Source organism: Pteropus vampyrus, unplaced genomic scaffold (genome assembly GCF_000151845.1).
Source record: "Pteropus vampyrus isolate Shadow unplaced genomic scaffold, Pvam_2.0 Scaffold64, whole genome shotgun sequence".
In the NCBI taxonomy this organism is placed as follows: domain Eukaryota; kingdom Metazoa; phylum Chordata; class Mammalia; order Chiroptera; family Pteropodidae; genus Pteropus; species Pteropus vampyrus.
The window spans coordinates 1,464,857-1,485,773 of record NW_011888845.1 but is presented as its reverse complement, the minus strand read 5'-3'; the positions used below and the strand labels follow the sequence as shown (position 1 = coordinate 1,485,773).

Sequence of the window (20,917 nt, the reverse complement as noted above, 5' to 3'; positions counted from 1 at the left end):
AAAAAAAAAAAGTTAGATTTATATTTCCTTCAGGCTATCAGATAGTGGATTTTGAAGAGAAACATATAGAAATTGTTTTGTATATTTTATTGTTAGACAAAAAGATCCTCAACAGCTATACTCTGAAGGTCTGCAAAGAGCGGCTACCAAGTGCCACCTTTGGTTAATTAGAAATAGATTTGAAAAAATCTTCATGTGACAAGCTCTTGAAAGGCAGCATTTCTAACATATTATTTATTTTCCTTTATAAATTATGCTTCTTTAACACTTGTCTCAGGGCACAAACAGAAAATTAGCATGTACCTATTTTTTGACACTGGTTCTTAGAATTTGTTTTCTAAAAACAGACATACTTTCATAGTGGTTACCCTCAATGCAGATTTCTTCGTAACAGAAACAGTGGTTATCTGGAAAACACTAGACTCATGACCAATTTTTGATTATTAATATGACACTTTACCTAAAAGGAGGAGCCCCAAAGCTTTCACGTTTAAAGAATCTAACTTTTTCCAGGTTGTGTCCCCTTCAAGGGAGAAGCAGAATATTTAGTTCTAAATATTTATCCAGTTCCTCAGGAAAAGATTATCAGACTAGATTTCATTGAACCTGTACTTTTAATGATGTGTTTGAAAGAATAAATAAGAGATCACCTTGTTTATTTATATGAGGCAACTCCTCATTCTTTTTTTCTAGGAAATCCTAAATTTAGAAATATTAGAAAGAGAATGGAAGAGAGGGCAGAATCCATCTCCTGCTTTCTTAATTCACACCTATAGTGGTCACATCACCAGGACTAGAACCTGAGGTGGAGAAATGCAGGTGGACAAAGATCTCATGACTGAGCTGGTTAGCCAAGACCCTGTGGTGGTCACTAAACTTCATGTCACTTTCCATATTTTTCAATTTGGAAAAGAGACGGCTAATGGCTTATGATGTAGGTAAGAGGAGCCGAAAGCAACAGGCTCCATTTTTTGTTTGTTTGTTTGTTTTCTGGCCAATACAAATGCTATACACATCTCACAACAAAACAGTGGTAGGATATTTTATATCAATACTTTTTAAAAGTAAAGATCATTATGTGTTTCCCTTGGCAGTCTCTACAATGGTTCTTCAGCAAAATAGGGGAAATGAAAATCTTTGCTTTGTTTTATAATCCAGTAAAACAGATTTGAACTATAAGGATAATGTCAATAATGTGAAATCAGAAAAACAAAATATTAGTAAAATGACCTTGCCATTAACTGGGATAAGAAGCTACTTGTGATGATGTCTATCAACAGCTTGTTAGGAATCTAATGAACCGCAGGAAGTAGAAGGGACATGCTGTTGCAGAGACATCCTGTGATCAGAACAACTATGGATTGTGTGTTTGTTTTTCATTCATCTACTCATGTTTATTCACTTGTTTAATAAAAGATTTGTCAGATGTTTGTTCTTTACTCAGAATCCAATTGTGAATGGATATTACTGAAATTTGGCTCTAAGTGACCTCCCCCGCCACCCACAAGTCGATCAACCTGAAACAGAGCCATCTTTATTATCTTTTTGTTTTATCGTGTTTTGTTTTTACATCAGGGCACATTATACTTGAAGGGAGACAAGAAATAGTCTTCCCAATTGGATCTCTTATGTGAGACATGAAAGGAAAATCCCAAATCAATTTTAGTCGAAAGATCATTGAGTAATCTCATTTTTCACAATGTTTAAAGCTGTTATAAAGATTATGCCATACCAAATAGTAAATCCCACTTGAAAGACACACATATTGTTTGTGGAAATAAATCTGCCCTCTGGCAAGAATTATTACTGTTGAGTCAGACATAGTCATTTTGATAGTTAAGGAGTTCCCAGTACTTCCCTCTGTAGATTGTGGTAAGTGATAAATTTCTTTGGCATAGAGCAAAGTTGAGGTACGCTGATATTTGTATTAGGAAGTAAACAAAATGGGTATTAGATCATGAAAACAATAATAACTGCTTTTTCAGTCGATGGCCAATGAACACATTATCTGGTCATTTCCAAGAGAAAAGAAAATTTATGTTGGTCATTTTTTCTTCACAGGTTCAAGATGCATTCAGGTGCCGATTGAGAAACTGTCAAGATCCAATCAATGCTGATTCTTCAAGTTCTTTTCCTAATGGGCATGCTCAAATCATGGTGAGCTTTCATTTTCCCTCTGATTGTTGATTGAATCATAATTTCTCAAAGAAACAAATGTTCTTTTTAGTAAAACAGCATCAGAGTCCCATTTTGAGTGACTGGCTTTAGTTCATTAAGAGACTTGGAACTCTGATACCAGATAACTGTTCTGTCTGGATTGCTTAGGAGTCCAGGAGCTATGATTGGTGTGTTGAGGGTGTGGTTTCTGTGCAACACCAGAAAATATTTTCATCCTTGCACAGAATTAGGAATAACTATTTCTCCACAGGATCATGTTTGTTCGCAGATCAGAACACTGTGGGCCTGCATGTCTACTCTTAAAGCAATGGTTCTCGGCCTTGGTTACACATCAGAATCAGAATCCATACTCCAGACCAATGAGATCAGAATCTCTGGGCTGGGGCCCAGGTGTCTGTGGTGCTAGTATGCAAACTAAGATGAGAACTACTGCCTTAACCTATAAAGGGTAGCCACATTTCCAGTGAAAGTCAGTTATTGTACATGAATGCTGACAATTTGGGGATTAAGGGTTACTTTAGACATAACCACTTTGATATATTTGAGAAATGAGATAAGATTTAAACTACGTCATTAAAATCAAGGCATAGATATTTTTTAATTAAATTTACCAGGGTGACTTTGGTTAATAACATGTAAGTTTCAAGTGTACAGCTTTATAGTACATCATCTGTATACACCACCCAAAGTCTAGTCTCCTTCTGTCACCATGTATTTGACCCCCTTTACCCTCTTCATCCCCCTAACCCCACTTACCCTCTTGTAACCACCGTTCTGTTGTCTATATCTATGAGTTCGTTTGTTTTGTTTGCTCATCCATGGATTTTTGTTTTATATCCCACATATGAGTGAAATCATATCGTTTTTCTATTTTACTTATTAACATTTTTGAATTAGGCAACATGAAAATAGTCTGTGATATGCTACTAATGAAGACTTGAGAAGGAATTAATTCCTCATTAAAAAGAAGTAAATACTGATATCTTGAATTTAAAATATCGATTAAGATGGGCTACTTTAATTTTACCATTATAAAAATTAATTTCTTTAAAATAAAATTTGGGGGAATATATGAGGATGGAACTAAATTCTAGCAGGTTATAGGCCAGATTAGTATTGGTTCACCTTCAATATTAATTTCTAAACATGAAAGCCTTTTGAATGACAATGGATCATTAGAAAAAACTAATTTGACTATGAAGGTTTGGACAAAACTATATTACAAAATACTATATTATAAACAGTATCTAGAAAGTGAATGCTTCAAAAATACAAATAACAAAGCATTTATTTGAATATATTCATAATCACATTTTAATCTTTTTCATTATGGTTTAAAGAATTGCTTTAAAATTCTGTCATTGTAGATCACAGTGGGTATTGTATTGCCTTATTAAAATCGTATGTCATTTTTCCCTTGGTTTTATTCAACATTTGGTCTCTAGGAAGTACTTTTGAAAACAATTAGATTATTTCTTGAGAAAATTCCTTTGCACAAAATATAACCTAGCACTGCCTAGTTAGATATCTGTAAACTTCAGATATTCTGGTTAGTAAAAGTCGCTTGAGGTCTTTTTTAAATGATGATTCTATGCCTTATTATTTCTTGTTACAGACAGACTTTGAAAAGGATGTAGACATTGCTTGTCGGTCAGGTAAGAATATTTGGATTTTGAAACTATAATCGTTAGAATGGTTCAATCATTTTTATGGATTTTTACTTTAAAGAAAATGCTGTGGTTTACATATCACATATTGATATGATGAATAGAATAGAATATTATGAGTTCTATTCATAAATAGAATCTTTCAGATAGAAGCATTGTAATAGAATAAGGGAGAGGATGGAATGAGTGGGAGGAAAGACAGGAATGAAAGAGACCTAAAAATGGTGAATTGGGAGCACCGTTAGAGCAAAAAAGCATTGACTTGAAGACATAAACCTTTCATTCTACAGATTACTGGCTGTCAGGTATAATGCCTGTCAATCTAGTCTCTTTCTGTCTCAGTTTCATCATCTATGAAATATAGGTTGTTGTAAGATGAAATAACACTCTGTGTGTGTATATCATAGCCCTTGTTGTTGTTGCTATATTTTTAGAGGGGACCATAAAAAACCATGCAGCCACATCCTGCCTTAGAGTGCTAGGATCCCACTGAATGTCCCTAAATGGTTGTCCTCCCACCTGTGGATTAACTCACCAAGAGTAGATGACTCAAGTTTTAAAGGAAACTACATGTTTCATTTATTGGATGATTCCAGTTGTTAAAATGCTCCTTTATATTGGGACAAAATATACCTTATTTTAGCTTTTATTTGTTGGCTTTAGTATTGCCTTCTAGAATAAGAGTGGATAGTTATGTCATCAAAACATCCAAATATTTGACAGCAAATATCATTTAGCCCAATCCAAGTATTTTTTTCTGCAGACTAAATAAATCCTGTTTTCACATTCATTTCTCATAGAATCTTCCCAGGCAGGCATGGTGCCCCAGGTAGCCTCCAATTTGTTAATAATTTTAAGTTATTTTAAATGTATACATATGTATCCAGCATTTATCACAGTTGGCTCTTTACTCATACTAATGCTATCTACATTTGCATCTGATTTCATGGCAGCCAGTACAATACTAGTGTCAACTAGTTATCATCTAAAATCCCTAAGACGTGTTATAGTAGCTGTCAGGGCTTTCCAAGTCTAAGGTTATATAAAGACTCTAGGTTTTTGGTTTGTTTGTTTGTTTGTTTGTTTGTTTGTTTGTTTGTTTTCCCTCTTGAAGAAAAATCTGGCCTTTGGATTTACCTCTACATGCTATTATCTTACTAGTTTCAGGTTAGCATTCTATTCATTTAGAATCATTTGGCCATTGAAAGTTTGCCTAGAATACCTTCTAAATTTCATCCAAATGGTCAATAAAGGAGTTGAAGGATGACACGGAGTATAGCACCCTGCTATGTTCAATAAGGCACCCCCTAGCCACCCCATGCATATGCCCTCTAAGTGTAGTTTTCAGATTCAACTCAAAACCATTAAGCATCTGTGCGGAGTCTGAGATCACAGAGTTGTCATAAGTATAAGAATATGAGCGACTAATCTCATAATCTCATTTCTGAATTCAACCAAAATACTCAATATAGAGTGTGGTCATAGCAGAGCAGTAGAATAACGGTTACGATAACCTTGGCTATGTGCAGAGTATTAGGAATTACCCTGTCCTTTTTAGTATCTAACAAAATATTACTAAGATATAGTGTTTGGTTTCCAAAGTTTACCATTTTCCTCTTTGGAAAACTGAGAAAACATTTTCCTTTGCTTCATCCACTTTCCATAATTTTTTAAAGATCATTAGCCATGGTGCCACATTCCACATCTGTGTTCCAAGGTGGAATGTGATTGCCTGGCTCCAGAAGCCTGAATTTATTTAAAATAATTAGGAATTTAATTCCTATTTACCTACTTTCAATATAGTTTTCTATCTACTTCTTTTGGTATACTCTTTACAGTTCTCCTTGATAGAGAAGAGGATTAGGAGCAGTTTTGTCTTTTCCTTACCAGCTATTAACATTAAATCAGTAGTTGTTAAAGTGTGGTCCCCAGACCAGCAGTGTTAGCATCACCAGAGAACTTGTTAAAAATGCAAACTTTCAGATCCTACCCCAGGCCTACTGTGGGATAGGGGAATCAGTGTTTTTACCTGCCATCCAGGTAATTCTGACACATGCTGACATTGGAAAGAAGCACTGTATTAACCCATCCTAATCCAAGCAGTGGTCTCATTTTTTAAATTACCTATTTTGTTCTCTTTTGTTAAATTACCTATTTTGTCCAGAATGCACTACAGTCTGAGATTTGGTATTCCTAATAAAGGCCAGCACCGTTATTTTATTAGAAAATATTATTTTTAATATTTTTATTTTCTGTCTGGGCCTTTTTTAGCTGAGCTCATCGGGAGCTTGCATCTAAGTTTTTCCTAGATATTTCTGTCCATCTTGAGGTAGATTCAATTTTAAGGTCTCAGCTCATGGACCCTGAATAACCTTTTTCTAAGTTTTGTTGCAATTACTTTCCCAAAGCATGGAGTACGTATTTGATTATGCAGACTATTCAGGTGCATTTTGTTTTGTTTTTGTTTTCATTTTGTCTTTTACAGCTTTATTAATTTCTCTCAAAAGTCTCATTACTTCAACATCATGTCTGTATGTGTAGGTGGTATGGTTTTCAAATTTTGGATATCCATTTTAAGCAAGTCTAAGGTAGATGTTTATTTCATATAGAGTGGACACTACTTCATGAGAAGAATTATCTTTCCCCAAATATTTAAGATGCACACATTTTCAATAAAGATGGCTATATCATTTGATAAAAATGTGCTAAGTGTAACTATAAATCATACTACACTTATACAAAACTAAATGAATCTTGTACAAATGTACATTATGAAATCAATATCCAGTACTAAGATTTCCTTTATAGTTTATAATATATTCATAAAAGTATAAAATTATCCTTAATGCAATATGATAGGTTCCCATAACCTTTAAATTTTACTGCAATGAATTTTCAGTTAATTTTTGCATACAGTCAAGGATTAAAAGTATTTTTCCCTGGATTTGGAGATTTTTTAAAGTATTTTATCTAGAATATCATTAAGCTATTAATTTAACATACTTTGCCCTTTAATCTTTTCATGTAAATCGTTCCTGGCAACCACAATTTATTACCAATCTATTATTTTAAGAGGTTTGAAATAACTCTCTTAAACTAAATTATTCTAATACAAAAGTCACATCCAAATTATAGGTTAATTAAAAACATGTAGATGTAACATGATTTTTAGTGTCTAAAATAAAGAGACCTAATAAAATAGATAACGTATCTTTAAAGATAAAAGATACTACATGAATGATGCATGTTTTGAAATAATTTCGAAGGCTTCTCTTCTTTGTAATAGGTAACCACATTCAAAGTCTTCTATTTTTCAATGTCCGCTTTAATCTACAATAATTATGCTATTTGAAAATTGGATAATAATGGGTAAAATTGAATATATCTGAAACTTTTCATGAAGAGACAATATCTATGAAATTTTCAGTAGTGATCACTCTGCCTTGTAGATAGGGCAGTGCTAGGTGCAAATGTTGTGCCAGTTTGCACACGGTGCTGTTCCATGTGCTTTCAATACCATTACAAAAAATTTCTTCGGACTTTCATTCCTTCATACCTCAAACTTAGTTGCTCACAACTAAGCATGCTTTGAGTCATTCTGCCTCTATTATGCACAAAATATGGCTTTCTTTTTATATAGAGGCAAAAAGATATATTTTAATAAATCTGAACTCTTTCATTATTGGTTTGTTTTTGTTTCGTTTGTTTTTTATTTTGTTTTCTCTCACTACAAGTTAAAATGTATTTTAAATTTTTTCTAAGTCATTTTTCAGGTTTAAAATGGAATAGAGGTTTCAGAAGCTCAGACAGGTTTTTTCTGCTTAAACCCAATTGGCAATTTTAATACCCCCTCAAGGGCATTCGAGCATATGGATTGATCTTGTAAAAAAAAAAATTTCCTACATGAAGCTGAAGATGATAAATACCTTGACCATATGGACTTCATAGATAAATGCTCATTAATTTTCAACATGCATAAATTTTGGAAGGATTTCTGATGTAGTAGGATGAAATTCTTATTGATTACCTCTTTCAAGAACTATTTTAATGAATAGAACTTGTAGAATACTTTAGGGGAATAGCCTTTGTGAAAAAGTCAAATTCATGTGAAATATATCTATAATTTTATAAAATCTTTTGCAGTAGATTGATGAGAATACTTCTCTGGTAATCTGCTTTTCCCCTGTAAAGTTATGCAGAGTTGTTTAAGAATAGGCACTGAGATTTTTGAAAGTCCATTAATCAACTTTCAGTTATTTTTTAGCTGTAGGCTACCTGAGATCTATGTGAGCATATCAGAATCAATAAAGTATGATTAAGTAATTGGGGCCATTGTACAAACAATAGATATGTAATTTTTTTTAAATACCTTTTTATTTTATAAGGAAATTGCTTAGTAGAAAGAACAGAGTACAATAATGAAGAGTAAACATGCATTAGCTTTCTTTTATTAACTTTCATATTTGAATCCACAGTTCTTCATAAGGATATTGGTCCTTGCCGAGCGGCAACCATAACAGGAACACTCTCCAGGATTTCTTTAAATGATGATGAAGAAGAAAAGGGAACAAACCCCGAAGGGCTAAGCTATTCGACATTGCCTGGAAACGTCATTTCTAAAGTCATTATCCAGCAACCCACAGGTCTGCACATGCCCATGAGTATGAATGAGCTGGGCAATCAGTGCTTGAAAAAAGAGAACAGTGAATTGCGAAGAACTGTGTACTTATGTACAGATGATAATTTGAGAGGGGCTGATATGGACATAGTCCATCCTCAAGAAAGAATGATGGAAAGTGACTATATTGTGATGCCCAGAAGTTCTGTAAATACCCAGCCATCAATGAAAGAAGAAAGCAAAATGAATATTGGCATGGAAACCCTGCCACATGAAAGGCTATTGCACTACAAAGTAAATCCCGAATTCAGCATGAATCCCCCTGTAATGGACCAGTTCAATATGAACTTAGAGCAACATCTCGCACCCCAGGAACATATGCAGAATTTACCCTTTGAGCCTCGCACAGCTGTGAAGAATTTCATGGCCTCTGAGTTGGATGATAATGCAGGACTATCAAGAAGTGAAACTGGATCAACCATATCAATGAGTTCCTTAGAGGTAAGCAATAAACTTTTTCTTGCTATTTGAAATTTATAGAGAATGAGAGAGAATGATTCATGTGGCATTGGATTGAGGGGGAAGGGTCACATTAGCTTTTGCAGTTTTGTATCAGTAAGAATTTTTGGCATTAATTAAGAATGTTGGGATTAATATTCTGGATGTAGTTTTTTCCAGTAGTGCATCAGAATCCCCTTTCAAAATCATGTTTGAATACAGGAACTCTCTATATTTAAAAAGATACCTATCAGTCATACTTCTTCATAAACCATAAACACACATACACACAGAAAGATCCTCCTGATGTTTGTGAGGAACTAAAAGTCCTCTGGTAGTTAAAAAAAAATTTCTGGATGGCACTACAAACTTAAACCAAGATCTGGATTTTCTGCGTGAGGGCAGCTGTTTAAAGTAAGAAAATTGGAATGTTACTATGAGCTCTACCATTATACTGATTATAAACTCTGTTATTAGATCAATATCTTTCAGGGTAAATATTTTAGTCTTAACTCTTACAGAGCGATGACCACTAAAATTTTTGGTCTTAAATTGTGAATCTCAGAAGGGATATAAATTGAGCAGGCTAAGATTAATTAAGTCAGGACTCTGGGGTCCAACCACATGGCCTGTGTAAAAAAGCAAACTCCCCTCAGCTTCTTTTCTATCAAAGTGAAGTAGAGAACAGTCAACAGCTATCGGTATAGTTCATTTTGTATTAGAATTAATCTAGACCTAAGAAATTTCTTTTGACTTACATCCTGTTACTGTTTTATATGTGATTTTTATATCCTTAAAGTTTTGCTTTTAACTCAAAGCTGACATATTGCATGTGTTTAGTATGCAATGCAATACATGCATTCTTTTATATGTATTACCAATTGTTTTAATAAGAGTATTTCATAAGACACTGTTTAGAGGAAGACACTATAATCAGTTGCCTACCCTTTCCATCAGAAGTATAGTGATAATCATGTTTTGGTGTCCCAATGTGCCCAGAGGCAGTTGTCTCTCCTTTCTTCCCACAAATCCATGCCTCTACATGGGCAACGTGAAGAGAGAACCTGGAAAGTTAGAGTAACATGGTGAGTGGTATAATTTTGAGGTTTTTCCAAACTACGTCAAGAAAATTCTAGACCAAAATGAGAGTGTACATGTGATCTGAAAGAAATCCCTAAATTTTAGATCAATCTCAAACAAAGAGGGTTTCTGAGAAGACTCGCCCCTCAGAACCAGGCATAGGATCAGTGGGGCCATGTTCACTGCAGAGTGGACGACTGGAGCGCCCTCTAAACAGAAGTAGTCAGTCATTCTGAATTAGCAAATAAATATTGTTTATCTATTTCTAATTTGCATTTCCCAAAGACTCACAGGTCTACCATAATAATAATCACATAAGCATAAACTACATAATGTTTACACAAAATCACAAAATTTTTTAAAAAGATATTTAGTGAGTATGCATATAATAACATAACATCATAAATCATAATTTGGATGCACTACTGGAAAAATTACAATGACCATATGGAGTCTTCTACATAAATGGCTAAAATGTACTAAAGGAATTAGAATAGAATTACATTAAATATTTTGTTTGTTATAAAAATGCTTTTACATCCAAAAGCCTAAAAATCTGAGTTTGATGTTGTACAAGTTGTGTTTGAAAAATAGACAGTATTTCCAAATCTCTGTATCCTCATTATTAAGTATAAGCATCATATAAAGCTGCGATTCAGTCAAAAGATCTGCATTTAAATAACTTAGAGATCACAAGGCTTACTTCTTGAAAAAGAAGAAAATTCAGGATTCAGAATGAAAATTCAGTTCCTCATCTTTATTCTTTAAAAGAGTTTAATAATAATTGCTTATGGTGACCATTTTAGGAGACAGCTGAAAAAGAATATATAGATGTGGGAATGAATAATAAAAATTAGCATTTATATAGCATCTTTCATTAGCAGAGCCTCAAATCACCTTAAACACATGAATTCTTCACAACACTTCTGGATAAGTTGGATAAGTTGTTATAATCCTTGAAGTAAAGTCATTTGTTCAAGGTTACAGAGCAAGTACATAGCAAATCTGGGAATCTTTGTGTCCCGATCAATTTTATGCTGTCTAAAGGGATAATAATGTACCTGAACATTAGCATGAGAGTAACTTTAAAGTTCATTTCAACCATTAATAGACTTTTGGTCTTAGAGTGAATAAAGATATGAAATGCATGAAGTATAGGTGTATGTAACTAGCTGATTTTGGAGATAGGACTGTGGCCCATGATAATAAAGTCAGTGGTATGGCTTTCTTAATGAGTAGAATGATATATTGTCACGTAGAGTTGTCAACTCTGCTAGTCTGTATCTATAGGGCCAATAAGTGGGGAAGATATTCTGACAATAGAAAAAAAGCAGAAAGATGACAGGAATGTCATGGAGAGTGGCAATCTTTAGTAGCCAGGGGGCGACTAGAGTCTTAGAAGACAACCTGAAGATGAAAGTGGGTGAATACAGATGACACAAGGTCTAGTCATTGAGAAGGTTGCCAGTAAGAACACTGGAGAGAGACTGGAGGTTGGGGAGAAGAGAGGGTCCCAGATGTTTCTTCCCTGCTCTTTCTGCTGTAGGCAGCACCTTGTGTTTCTATCTGCAGTTCCAGAGTGCTTCCAGCTTCTGCCAGGTGCCTCCGTCCTTGGATTTAGGTCACTAAACTATCTCCTTTTGTCCACGTAGCCTATGTAAGACAGTTGCTTCTTCTCTTGCGAATCTCTGGGTTACCTCATGTGGCTTCTCATTTCTTTCACTTGAATTCTTGTGAAACAGTTTGCTCAAATGTAAACACATTAAATTGTTTCTGTTATTCTCCTGATAAATCATGCCTTGATTTTTCTTATTAATAAACCCTTAATAACTAATCAGAATTATGTAGATTACAAATGATTTTTATCAAAACCAGAACGTTTTGCTACTCTGACTCTTGTCCATTTAGATATAAATATTATATATGTAAAATGCTCAGATAATCTCTCAATTTATACATGGATGGAAGGGGCCACCATTCTAGGCTAAATATTTATATCCCAGTTTTCCTCTGAACATGAATTACAGAGCTCTCAGCATAATGGTTTTTAGAGGTAAAACATTTTAGCTTAATGTCAGCACAGGTGCCTCCCTTACAGCTATTGCAAGGATCAAGTTAGATAATGTATATGAAAGCCCTTTGAAATTTGTAAGGAGTGCTTCAGATGGAAGGTTTAGTTATTATTTCATTAGCATTATCTCGAATATCTGTGAAGTGACTTGAATACTATCCTAAATCGATATTCAAGATGTTAGACAAAATGTTATGATCTCATTTGAGAAGTGGGAGACTGTCGCTAACAGAAACCGTAATAGAGCTGACCATTGTACAGAAGCATCTTTTTAAAATTTTTTCCTCATATAGCTGTGAGTAAAGGAAGACTTGGCCTTATTTAGTGTCTTGGTTTTGCTCCTGGATTAGGGAATTTTGTCTTTCATGCAAGCACACAAAATTAGCTCAAAGAAAAGTCATTTTTCAAAATTAATTATTCTCAGGTTTCTTTTCCACAAAGATTTTGAATGGATATTGTATCAAAGCTTTCTCTTTGAGTGGTTCATTGCTCACTCTGTAATAGAAAGTCTTAATGGCATATTGCCACTTACTAGTCAGTGGGATTTATTCCTCACTGTGAATCTTCTAGTGTCTTGTCCGGCTTAATTTGCAGTGACACAAACAATGAAGTATTCCCTTTGAGAAAGTATACATCATTCTACAAGACTGAGATATGGAGCAACACCTCTATGCATGTACTCACTAAGTACTCTGAGTAGCCTCAGATCATCATTCATTGTCTTAACCTTAAGTCATCCTAAGGAAGTTTCCCTTCTATTAGGGATAAGCCTGCTTTCCTCTAAATTGTCTTGATTCTCTAGACTGTCAATTGATCCATTCATCATGGTTTTGTGTAGTTAGTCCACTTGTTTCTCCAAATTCTCCCAGAGTATTTCTGAGAAAGAACCACCACCACCAAAAATGAACAAATCACATTTTGTTGGATTTGTTTGGCTGCCACAGTGAAGCTCCTTCAGTCATTCATCAATAATTTCGTGAATGCCTACTATTATGCCAGGCCCTCTGCTAGATGCTGGAGATATCAAAGTGATGAAAACAGATGTGGATACTGCCCCTGTGATGAACAAACCTTATGGAAGAGATAGATAATTAACCTTTAACAAATGAATAATCTAAAACAGTATACTGTGCTGAGAAATAACCATAGAATGTAAGGTAGAGACTTCTTTAGATAAGGTGGTCTGGGGAACCTTCTAAAGTATAAAGGGTGAGGGGACTTTCAGGCAAAAGAAACTGCAAATATAGAGGTCCTGAGGTGAGAAAGAGCTTAGAATAGTCTTATAGGATTAGGAGACCTGTGTAGCAGAGGGCAAGCACCTTAAGATGAAGTTTGAAGACGAAAAAAAAAAAAAAAAAAGATTTTGCAGGTCCTTCTAAAACAATGGAAGCAAATGAGGACTTTTAAGCAAAAGATTGTCATGATCATTTCTCCATCCATCCATCCCTTTGATGGATTGGAAGAGAAAGGATTAGGATCCGGCAGGTAGTAGGAGCAGGGGATGGGAGGGAGCAGAAGACAGGAGGCTACTGAAATAATCCATACAAGAGATAAGAATACCTTTAACTATATAGAGATGCAAGTAGAGATGGAGGAAGTGTGTGGATCAAGATGTACTTTGGAAGTAGAACAGATGGTACTTGCTGATGGATTTGATGTGCAAGATGAGGGAGAGGAAGGAATAAAGGGTGATTGTTTCTAACTTCACCAACTAGATATACAACTTTTTCAATGATGGGGAAAACATGAGGAAAAAGAGTGTTTGAAACTAAAAAGATGGTATTTAAAACCGTGGAATGAAGTATATTATTCAGGAGAGAATATGAGATGAAAGAGAACTCGGGAACTCAACAATTAGAAGGTGGGGAGATGAGAAAGAGCCAGCACAGGAGGCTTGAGGAGCTACAGCAAATATGAGGGGAAAAGGGAGGAAAGCTGACAGATGATGAGTGTTTTAATGAGGAAGTGATTAACTTTTAAAAGCTTCTGAGAGTCCAGTAAGATGAGGACAGAAAACTGACCTTGAAAATTGACCAGACGGAATTCAATAGAGACACTGACAAGAGGAATTTTAATGGGATGTAGAGGACAGAATGAATACAAGTTGAGATGAGTTCTAAGTGGGAAATTAGGAAAAGTAAACAATATAAAAACTTAAGAATTTATATTACCTACTGTAACAAAGTTTATTTGTATCAAGTTATTTGGTAATTTGGGGATGTATAGACAGAGGCATTTATATCTTCATACATTTCAACACTACCCTAGCTTATTTTAAATTTATAGATAGCATTTCTTCAATTATCCACTAATCAGAAAAACTGTATGACTTGATCACTTTTCTTAATTGATGCTCATATTTTAAACATATAACCATTATTTCCAACCACTTTCATACCTTACAATAACATGCCAGAGAGCTCAGAGGGACATTTGGATAACATGTAAGTCAGTCAGTTTCCACAAACTTCAGTGCTTTGAAAGACATTCTAACATACTACGTGAATACCAAGAGTGAAAACAGAAAGAAACTGAACATTCTGGTTCTTGCACTATGCCACCAATTTTCCAGTGCTAGAGAGATTTCTCTAAGGTAAATTAGATTTTGCATTAGGAGATGGAGAAATCAGCTACTCTTTGTTATTGCATCACTGCTCATAAGCTATCCTATGTTTTAGTGGTTTTTAAGTTATTTTACTCAACACAAATTATGTATATTGCCATCAGATTTTCTCTCAAATAAGTATATCGGTATTTTTTCTCTTTTAAAATATAATTGAAAAGTGCAAGTTAATCTAATTACCTTGATTTATGCTTAGAAAGCATCTCTGTGCCACTGCTGTCAGACTTGGATTGGCTGGGCCCTCTAATGTTCTTGATAAGTTCTGGTAACAATCAGCAAAGTATCACAGGCATCTTGTACCACTTGTACCACTGAGTTAGAGAGAGACAGTGGGGAAAACGGGGTTTGGAGTCAGAAGACCTGAGTGTGAATCCCACCTCACTTGCTTCCCATCCAGGTGAAGTGGATGAGTTATTTTAACTCCTCCTGTCCTCAGTTTTCCTCATTCTTAAAATGGGGATGATAAATACTTTACCAACCATCCACAGGGCAGTGAGCTTGTTCCATGTCAACTGTGAAAGCACTTTTTAAATTATAAAAGGTTAGAAAACATGGTTAGTCTTGTGGGGTATAAATATTAAACAAAATTTTACCTCACTTGGGCTCTGAATATCTGCCACATATTTTTCATGCTCTGATTTTTGAGTCTTCACTGCTTTATTTCCCACCTCCCATCTTGAGGCTCTTTTGATTGAAATCTGTTTACTTCATTTGTTCATTGCTTAGTCTAATCCTTCAAGTCTGCTAGTTCTGCTATGCCTTTGTTAGAATTTAATGTTAGTAAGTTTATATAGGAGAGAAATCTATTTGTAGGAGTATATTCATTTTCTTTCCCATTATTTCACATAGACATGGGTGACATCTGCTCTAAGAAACAGAATCTATCTCTGTTATACTTCTAGGTTCCCATCCTTTGTTCTTGCTCCTAAAATATGGAGCCTTGAGCAACACGAATCCATCAGTATTTCCAGTTTTTAGGCACAGCTCTGCATTCAGAAATGAATAGGGCAACATATGGCCGTTATGACCTTGGGCAACAGAATTCCTCAACACGTGCAGCATAAAAGGCCTCGTACTCTGCTGGCTAGCCGAACCTTTTTCATAAGATTTCACTATTTAATTTTCAAATGGAACACAAAGCTCATGACTAATGTTCTATAATAACTGCTTAAAACTAAGTGTTTCCATGCTTGGATTTTGCTGTATTAGGAAAGAATTTTGCTTAACATATACTTAAAAAAAAAAGTCCTGCTGAGTCACAGTGCCAAGAAGCGAAGCATCCAAGAGCAGGATGGAAACATTAATATTCAGTCTAGCATATTGCAGCAAAGCATTATGCAGTGTATCGGAGCCTGAGTTTTACACAGAGCAGTTAGGTAGCAATAGTGGCAGGGAGATGGCAAAGGAGAGCTGCGTTAAATGCCTTCCCACTTACTTTCTCCTTCCAGCATGTCACCAGGGTTAGGCTTAGGGTGATGCTGGAGATAGGAGCAAAGTGAGATCAACATGCTGAGTTTCCATTTAATAAAACCATCTCCTTCTCAGCACTCTCCTTGATTGTACTTGAAGACTAGATTCTCGATCCGGCTCCACAGAAATCCAATTATTTCAGAACGTTTAAACTTTTTTTAAAATCTTTCTTTTGGTACATTACCTTCCGTCTATTGAAACATGCTTTGGGGAGTTAGTTACACAGGGGGATTCTGGGTCTACAGTAAACATTTTAACTCTAGTTAAACATTTAACTCTAGCAGTCCAGTCATATTTTTCAATAAACTACATTAGTGCCTTCCTGTCTCCTTCCTGTCTTGGATATGATTCCGCGTTTAGGTCACTGAACTTAAGGTTGCAGATATTGGGAGTGGAGAAGAAAAAATAAGAGAACTTTGTCTAAAGGTTGCAAATTTTTTTACAACTGCCTGAGTATTGTTTTGAATATTTTCCTCTATTTATTCCCCATTCCCTCCAAAAAATAAAGCCCCTCTTGCCAACCCCCCACCCCACCCCCCCTGCCAAAAAAAATGTATTTTGGAAACTTGCTTTGTTCTATAAAATTTTGGAGGAACCTTTCTATATTTATCAGTCATCTCCTTCTATACCTAATCATTCTAAGAATCAAATGACTTCTTAGAGCAGATGCTAAAGAATACCTTTTCAACACTAATGAAATATCAAATTAATTTCATTTTAATTATGTTTATTGACTTTCTCAAGCCCACTACCTAATTATTTTATAATGGATGTTTATACTAGATTTAGGAACTGTTTAACAGAGCCAGGGCTATAGAGGAGCTCTGTGAGATATTTATGTCAGTGTTTTGCTAAAATAGGATAAATACTTCAGTTCCTAAGGAAGGGCTAGCAATTAGAAGGACTTTCCTGTCATGGAGGAGTATCAAAAACCAAGAAATTTGTTGGTGAGACTTATAGAGAACTTTGAAACTGAGAGAGCCAGAAAGAATTTGGTAGAAATGAAGGCTAGAGGTTGGTTGGGGTGGGGAGTCTTGAGATGGCTAGATATTTTCTGCACAGCTTTTAATCTGTTGTGTCCATAAAGGAGTTTTGCTATAGTAGGCCTAAAATCTCCTTCAATATTGAAGTTTTTGTGTGAATTTCTACAGAAAAATATCTCCTTACTAAAAAATTAGAGTTAAGACATCAAGGTGAGAAATATGCTACGTTTTTATATTCTTCAATTTTAAAGGAAGTTCAAAAAGAATATAGAATAGTTTGAAATCGTAAAAATGTTTATTTATTCTTATATGAAGAAAATATACAAAGCAGGAATATTTTATTGAAAATATCGATTTTCATCTTAATTCAATAACTAAACACAACTTTACTGGTTTTTCTTTTTTAAAAAAAATAACAGAGAAGAAAATCACGATATTCAGACCTTGACTTTGAGGTAAGTTTCTAAGATGTCTTTTTATAATTTTAATTACTTGAATTCAAAATTGATATATAATTAAACATTACTCTGCGCAGCTATGTAGGGGTTCTATTTTCTATTTAAATGAGAAGTCAAACATTTTTAATTAAAATCTATACTGTATTAGTTGTAGAAAAAATTGTTTAAGTTCTAAGTGTTTTAAATATATGCTGAGATTTTCCAGACGAGTAAGGAATCCATTTTATAGATGTTAAGGTAAGTGGACAATTTATGGTGAGGGTTGAACTTGGTCAATTCAGTTTGTTGGGAAATGAGAATGTCGGTTTCTTGATTTTTCATATTTAAAACAATTATATTTGTTTTATTTCAATGACTACCTGAAGAGAGCCTGTGAGGATGTTTTAGCTGATTAGCTAGGCTTTCTCTGGGACTTACTTGCCTTACGTGCTGATTCCTGTTTAGGTTCTGCGGTACATTGCGGGTTTTTTTTTTCCAGTAGTAAGTATTGGTTCAATGTGCTCCTGTGTTTAGTAAATGCTTTTTCACAGATATAAACAAGATGAAGATGTTCATTTTCCAATTTACAATTTATATTGATGCTGTAATATCGGTGCTAGAAATTACTGAAATCATAGCATTTGAGCAGCTTATGCTGAGCACAAAATTAATGATGGTTAAGCGTCACATAAAGTGCACTTATGCATCTTGATAATTGGATATGATTCATAGTCTGCTGACATAATTGGACATAATACATTATAAATTTCTCCAGTATATTTGGACTATTGTGATACTTACATAGAACCCAATACTCTTAACTGATATTCCTAAAATTATGGAAGCCTCCTAGAACATGGAAACTCATAATTCAGTCATTTCATTTATGTAAATGAGTATTGTACCTCAGTAATGTACATCAGGCATCAAAAGTGAGACTTGTTTTTTTTTTTTTAATACAATGGAGAATAAGCTCTGGTTTTACTTTGAACAGAGTCTAAGAAAAATTGGTCTTGTTCAGTAATATTTTAGTAGTATTTGTAGAGGATACAAAGCAATGATAAAGAATTTAGCCTACATGATAGGGTGACAATTAGCACTGATGCTGCTCAATTGTAGCAACCTGGCATGCGATAAATATTTTATTCTAAGTTTTCAAGGCACAAGTATTAAAAGAATATATTCAGCAATATTCACTTTTAGGTTCTTTTGTGCTTTTTAAGGGACAGATATTTTAGTGGTTTTTTTTTTTTTTTCTATTCTTCGGGTAGCCAAAGATAGAGCATTATACTGTGTATATATGTGTCCTGAAAGTAATAAGTTGTTAGGTTAGTACAAAGGCAAGGAGGTGGGAATTAACTCACTAGACATCAGTGATAAAATATAGTAAAAACCTAGCCTCAGTGCAGCCAGCCAAAGTTATGTAATCTCCAGCACTGAAAAGAAATCTAATCATACTATGTCATCTGGAGCATTAGAAAAACTTTTTTTTTTCATATATTCTAGAGCAACTGATAGCAAATTCTTTAGGTTGATACTTTTTCCTGTGCTTAGTATTCTAACATATAACCATAGTATTTTCAAAACATTTGCTGATGTTGTAACATTAACAACCTTGGATATTTTCTTTAGCTTTTTAATTGCTATAGTTATTGCAGGATTGCTATAGGCATCAACCTATGGGGAAAAATAATTTTTAGATATTGCTTTTTCTTTACAAACCATTTAGTACTATTCCCCTTAGTCAACTATAGTTCTGTGGCAGATATCTCATAAATTGTATTCAGGAAAATTGCCAAATTTAAATGATGGATTTTAATACAATCTATTAGTGCTTTGTGGATGGTCCTTGGAAAAAGAGTTCAAGTTGTCACCTTTTAATTCAGGCTGCATAAATTTGTTTATGTCAAGCTTTCCGACAGCCCCTCCCTACAAGCTTTACCACACAATGACCAATTTAAGCATTTTGCCACTGACAGACTTTGCCTACTGAACACTTGAAAGCATTTTCCCTTCAGGCCTCACACATTCCCCAGAGTCTGTACATGATAATATTCTCTCAACTCATATATCCATAAAACTTTGTGGCTAGTAAGTGTTATACCTGGGGAAAGGCCCCTTCGTGTAGAAATTCAAAGACAACCTTGAATTTCTAAAATCAGCAGAGCAAAGTGTTGACTAGTCATAAAATGGTGACATACTGATCCTTGCTTTCCTAGAAAGCAGGGATAGTCCTAGTCCTGTATTCCCAGCTCCAAGCAGAGATCTGGGATACAGTAAGCCTTCAATAAATTGCTATTGAATGAAAAAAAAATTTAAATCCAATTTGCTGTAATGTTATCAAACACTGGATCTAAAATGAGGCAGATACCAGTATAGAAAATGGGCAGCTATGGAGATAGCCATATTATGTTACCGAAACCAAATTTGGTGTGCCAGAAAAGGCCAATACTCAAAACATCTGAGTTTAGAGTAAGGAAAAGTTTATTGATCGAGAAGGAGCCAACAGAAGAGATATGATACTTAATGGTACCTTAAATCCATCTTGATGGCTGCACTAGGTTAAGTTTTTTGTTTTTTGTTTTTTTGTTTTTTTTTATGGGGTTAGGGGAAATAGGAATGCAGCAGTGCTGGTAGGGCACGTTTTTATTGGAAGAGCTTTGAACTTGGCCATTTATAGTAAAGAGATATTAACACCAGATCTTCCTGAATAGTGGACCCTTTGCTTCTGAAAGGGTTCCAGTGTTCAAGTTCAGGTCATGTCTTATCCCTTTGTGTGTAGGGGGAGGGCACGACTTTGGTTCCAGGTACAGCTGGAAGTCAAAGTTCTGTTTTGCACGTGCTTCCGTCAGTATGACTTGCAGTTTTGGTCTGTTGTCTCTGAGAAGCAACACAGTATTTCATTAAACAGGATAGTACCATTCTGAGCTGGTTCTGCAGATACAGTTGGCCTTCAAAGATATCCACATTATGTATGACTCAAAGGGGTGAATGGCAGGTAGAAATTCTAGGAGGAGGAAAAGGCATGAAGGTTGGTTTAGGTATGACATGCTCAAGAAGTAAGTTGAACTTCACTGAAGCATGGGTCTATGGAAGAACCCAATAGAGGAAGTAGTTTAGAAACCATATAGTGAAGAGCTTGTACCCCAGGTGAAGAAATTTTACCTAATTTGTTACGAAGAGCTGCTAAGACTTTTCTGAGTTTCGTTTTTAACGGAGGAATGATTTGCTCTGATCTGGGCTTTAGAAAGGTGAATATGGCAGTAATGAGAGATTGAATTTGAAGTAGGGT

At 34.8% G+C, this 20,917-nt stretch overlaps 1 protein-coding gene across 2 annotated transcripts in view; it reads left to right on the top strand.

Moving 5' to 3' along the window:
* ADGRB3 (adhesion G protein-coupled receptor B3) overlaps positions 1 to 20,917 on the top strand; it is a 693,186-nt gene that overhangs the window by 659,501 nt on the left and 12,768 nt on the right. For both annotated transcript variants that reach the window (XM_011361182.1, XM_011361183.1), the window contains 4 exons: positions 2,062 to 2,157; positions 3,794 to 3,833; positions 8,321 to 8,964; positions 17,608 to 17,643. In XM_011361182.1, the coding sequence (XP_011359484.1) occupies positions 2,062 to 2,157; positions 3,794 to 3,833; positions 8,321 to 8,964; positions 17,608 to 17,643 (816 nt within the window). The remainder of the gene's footprint in view (positions 1 to 2,061; positions 2,158 to 3,793; positions 3,834 to 8,320; positions 8,965 to 17,607; positions 17,644 to 20,917) is intronic.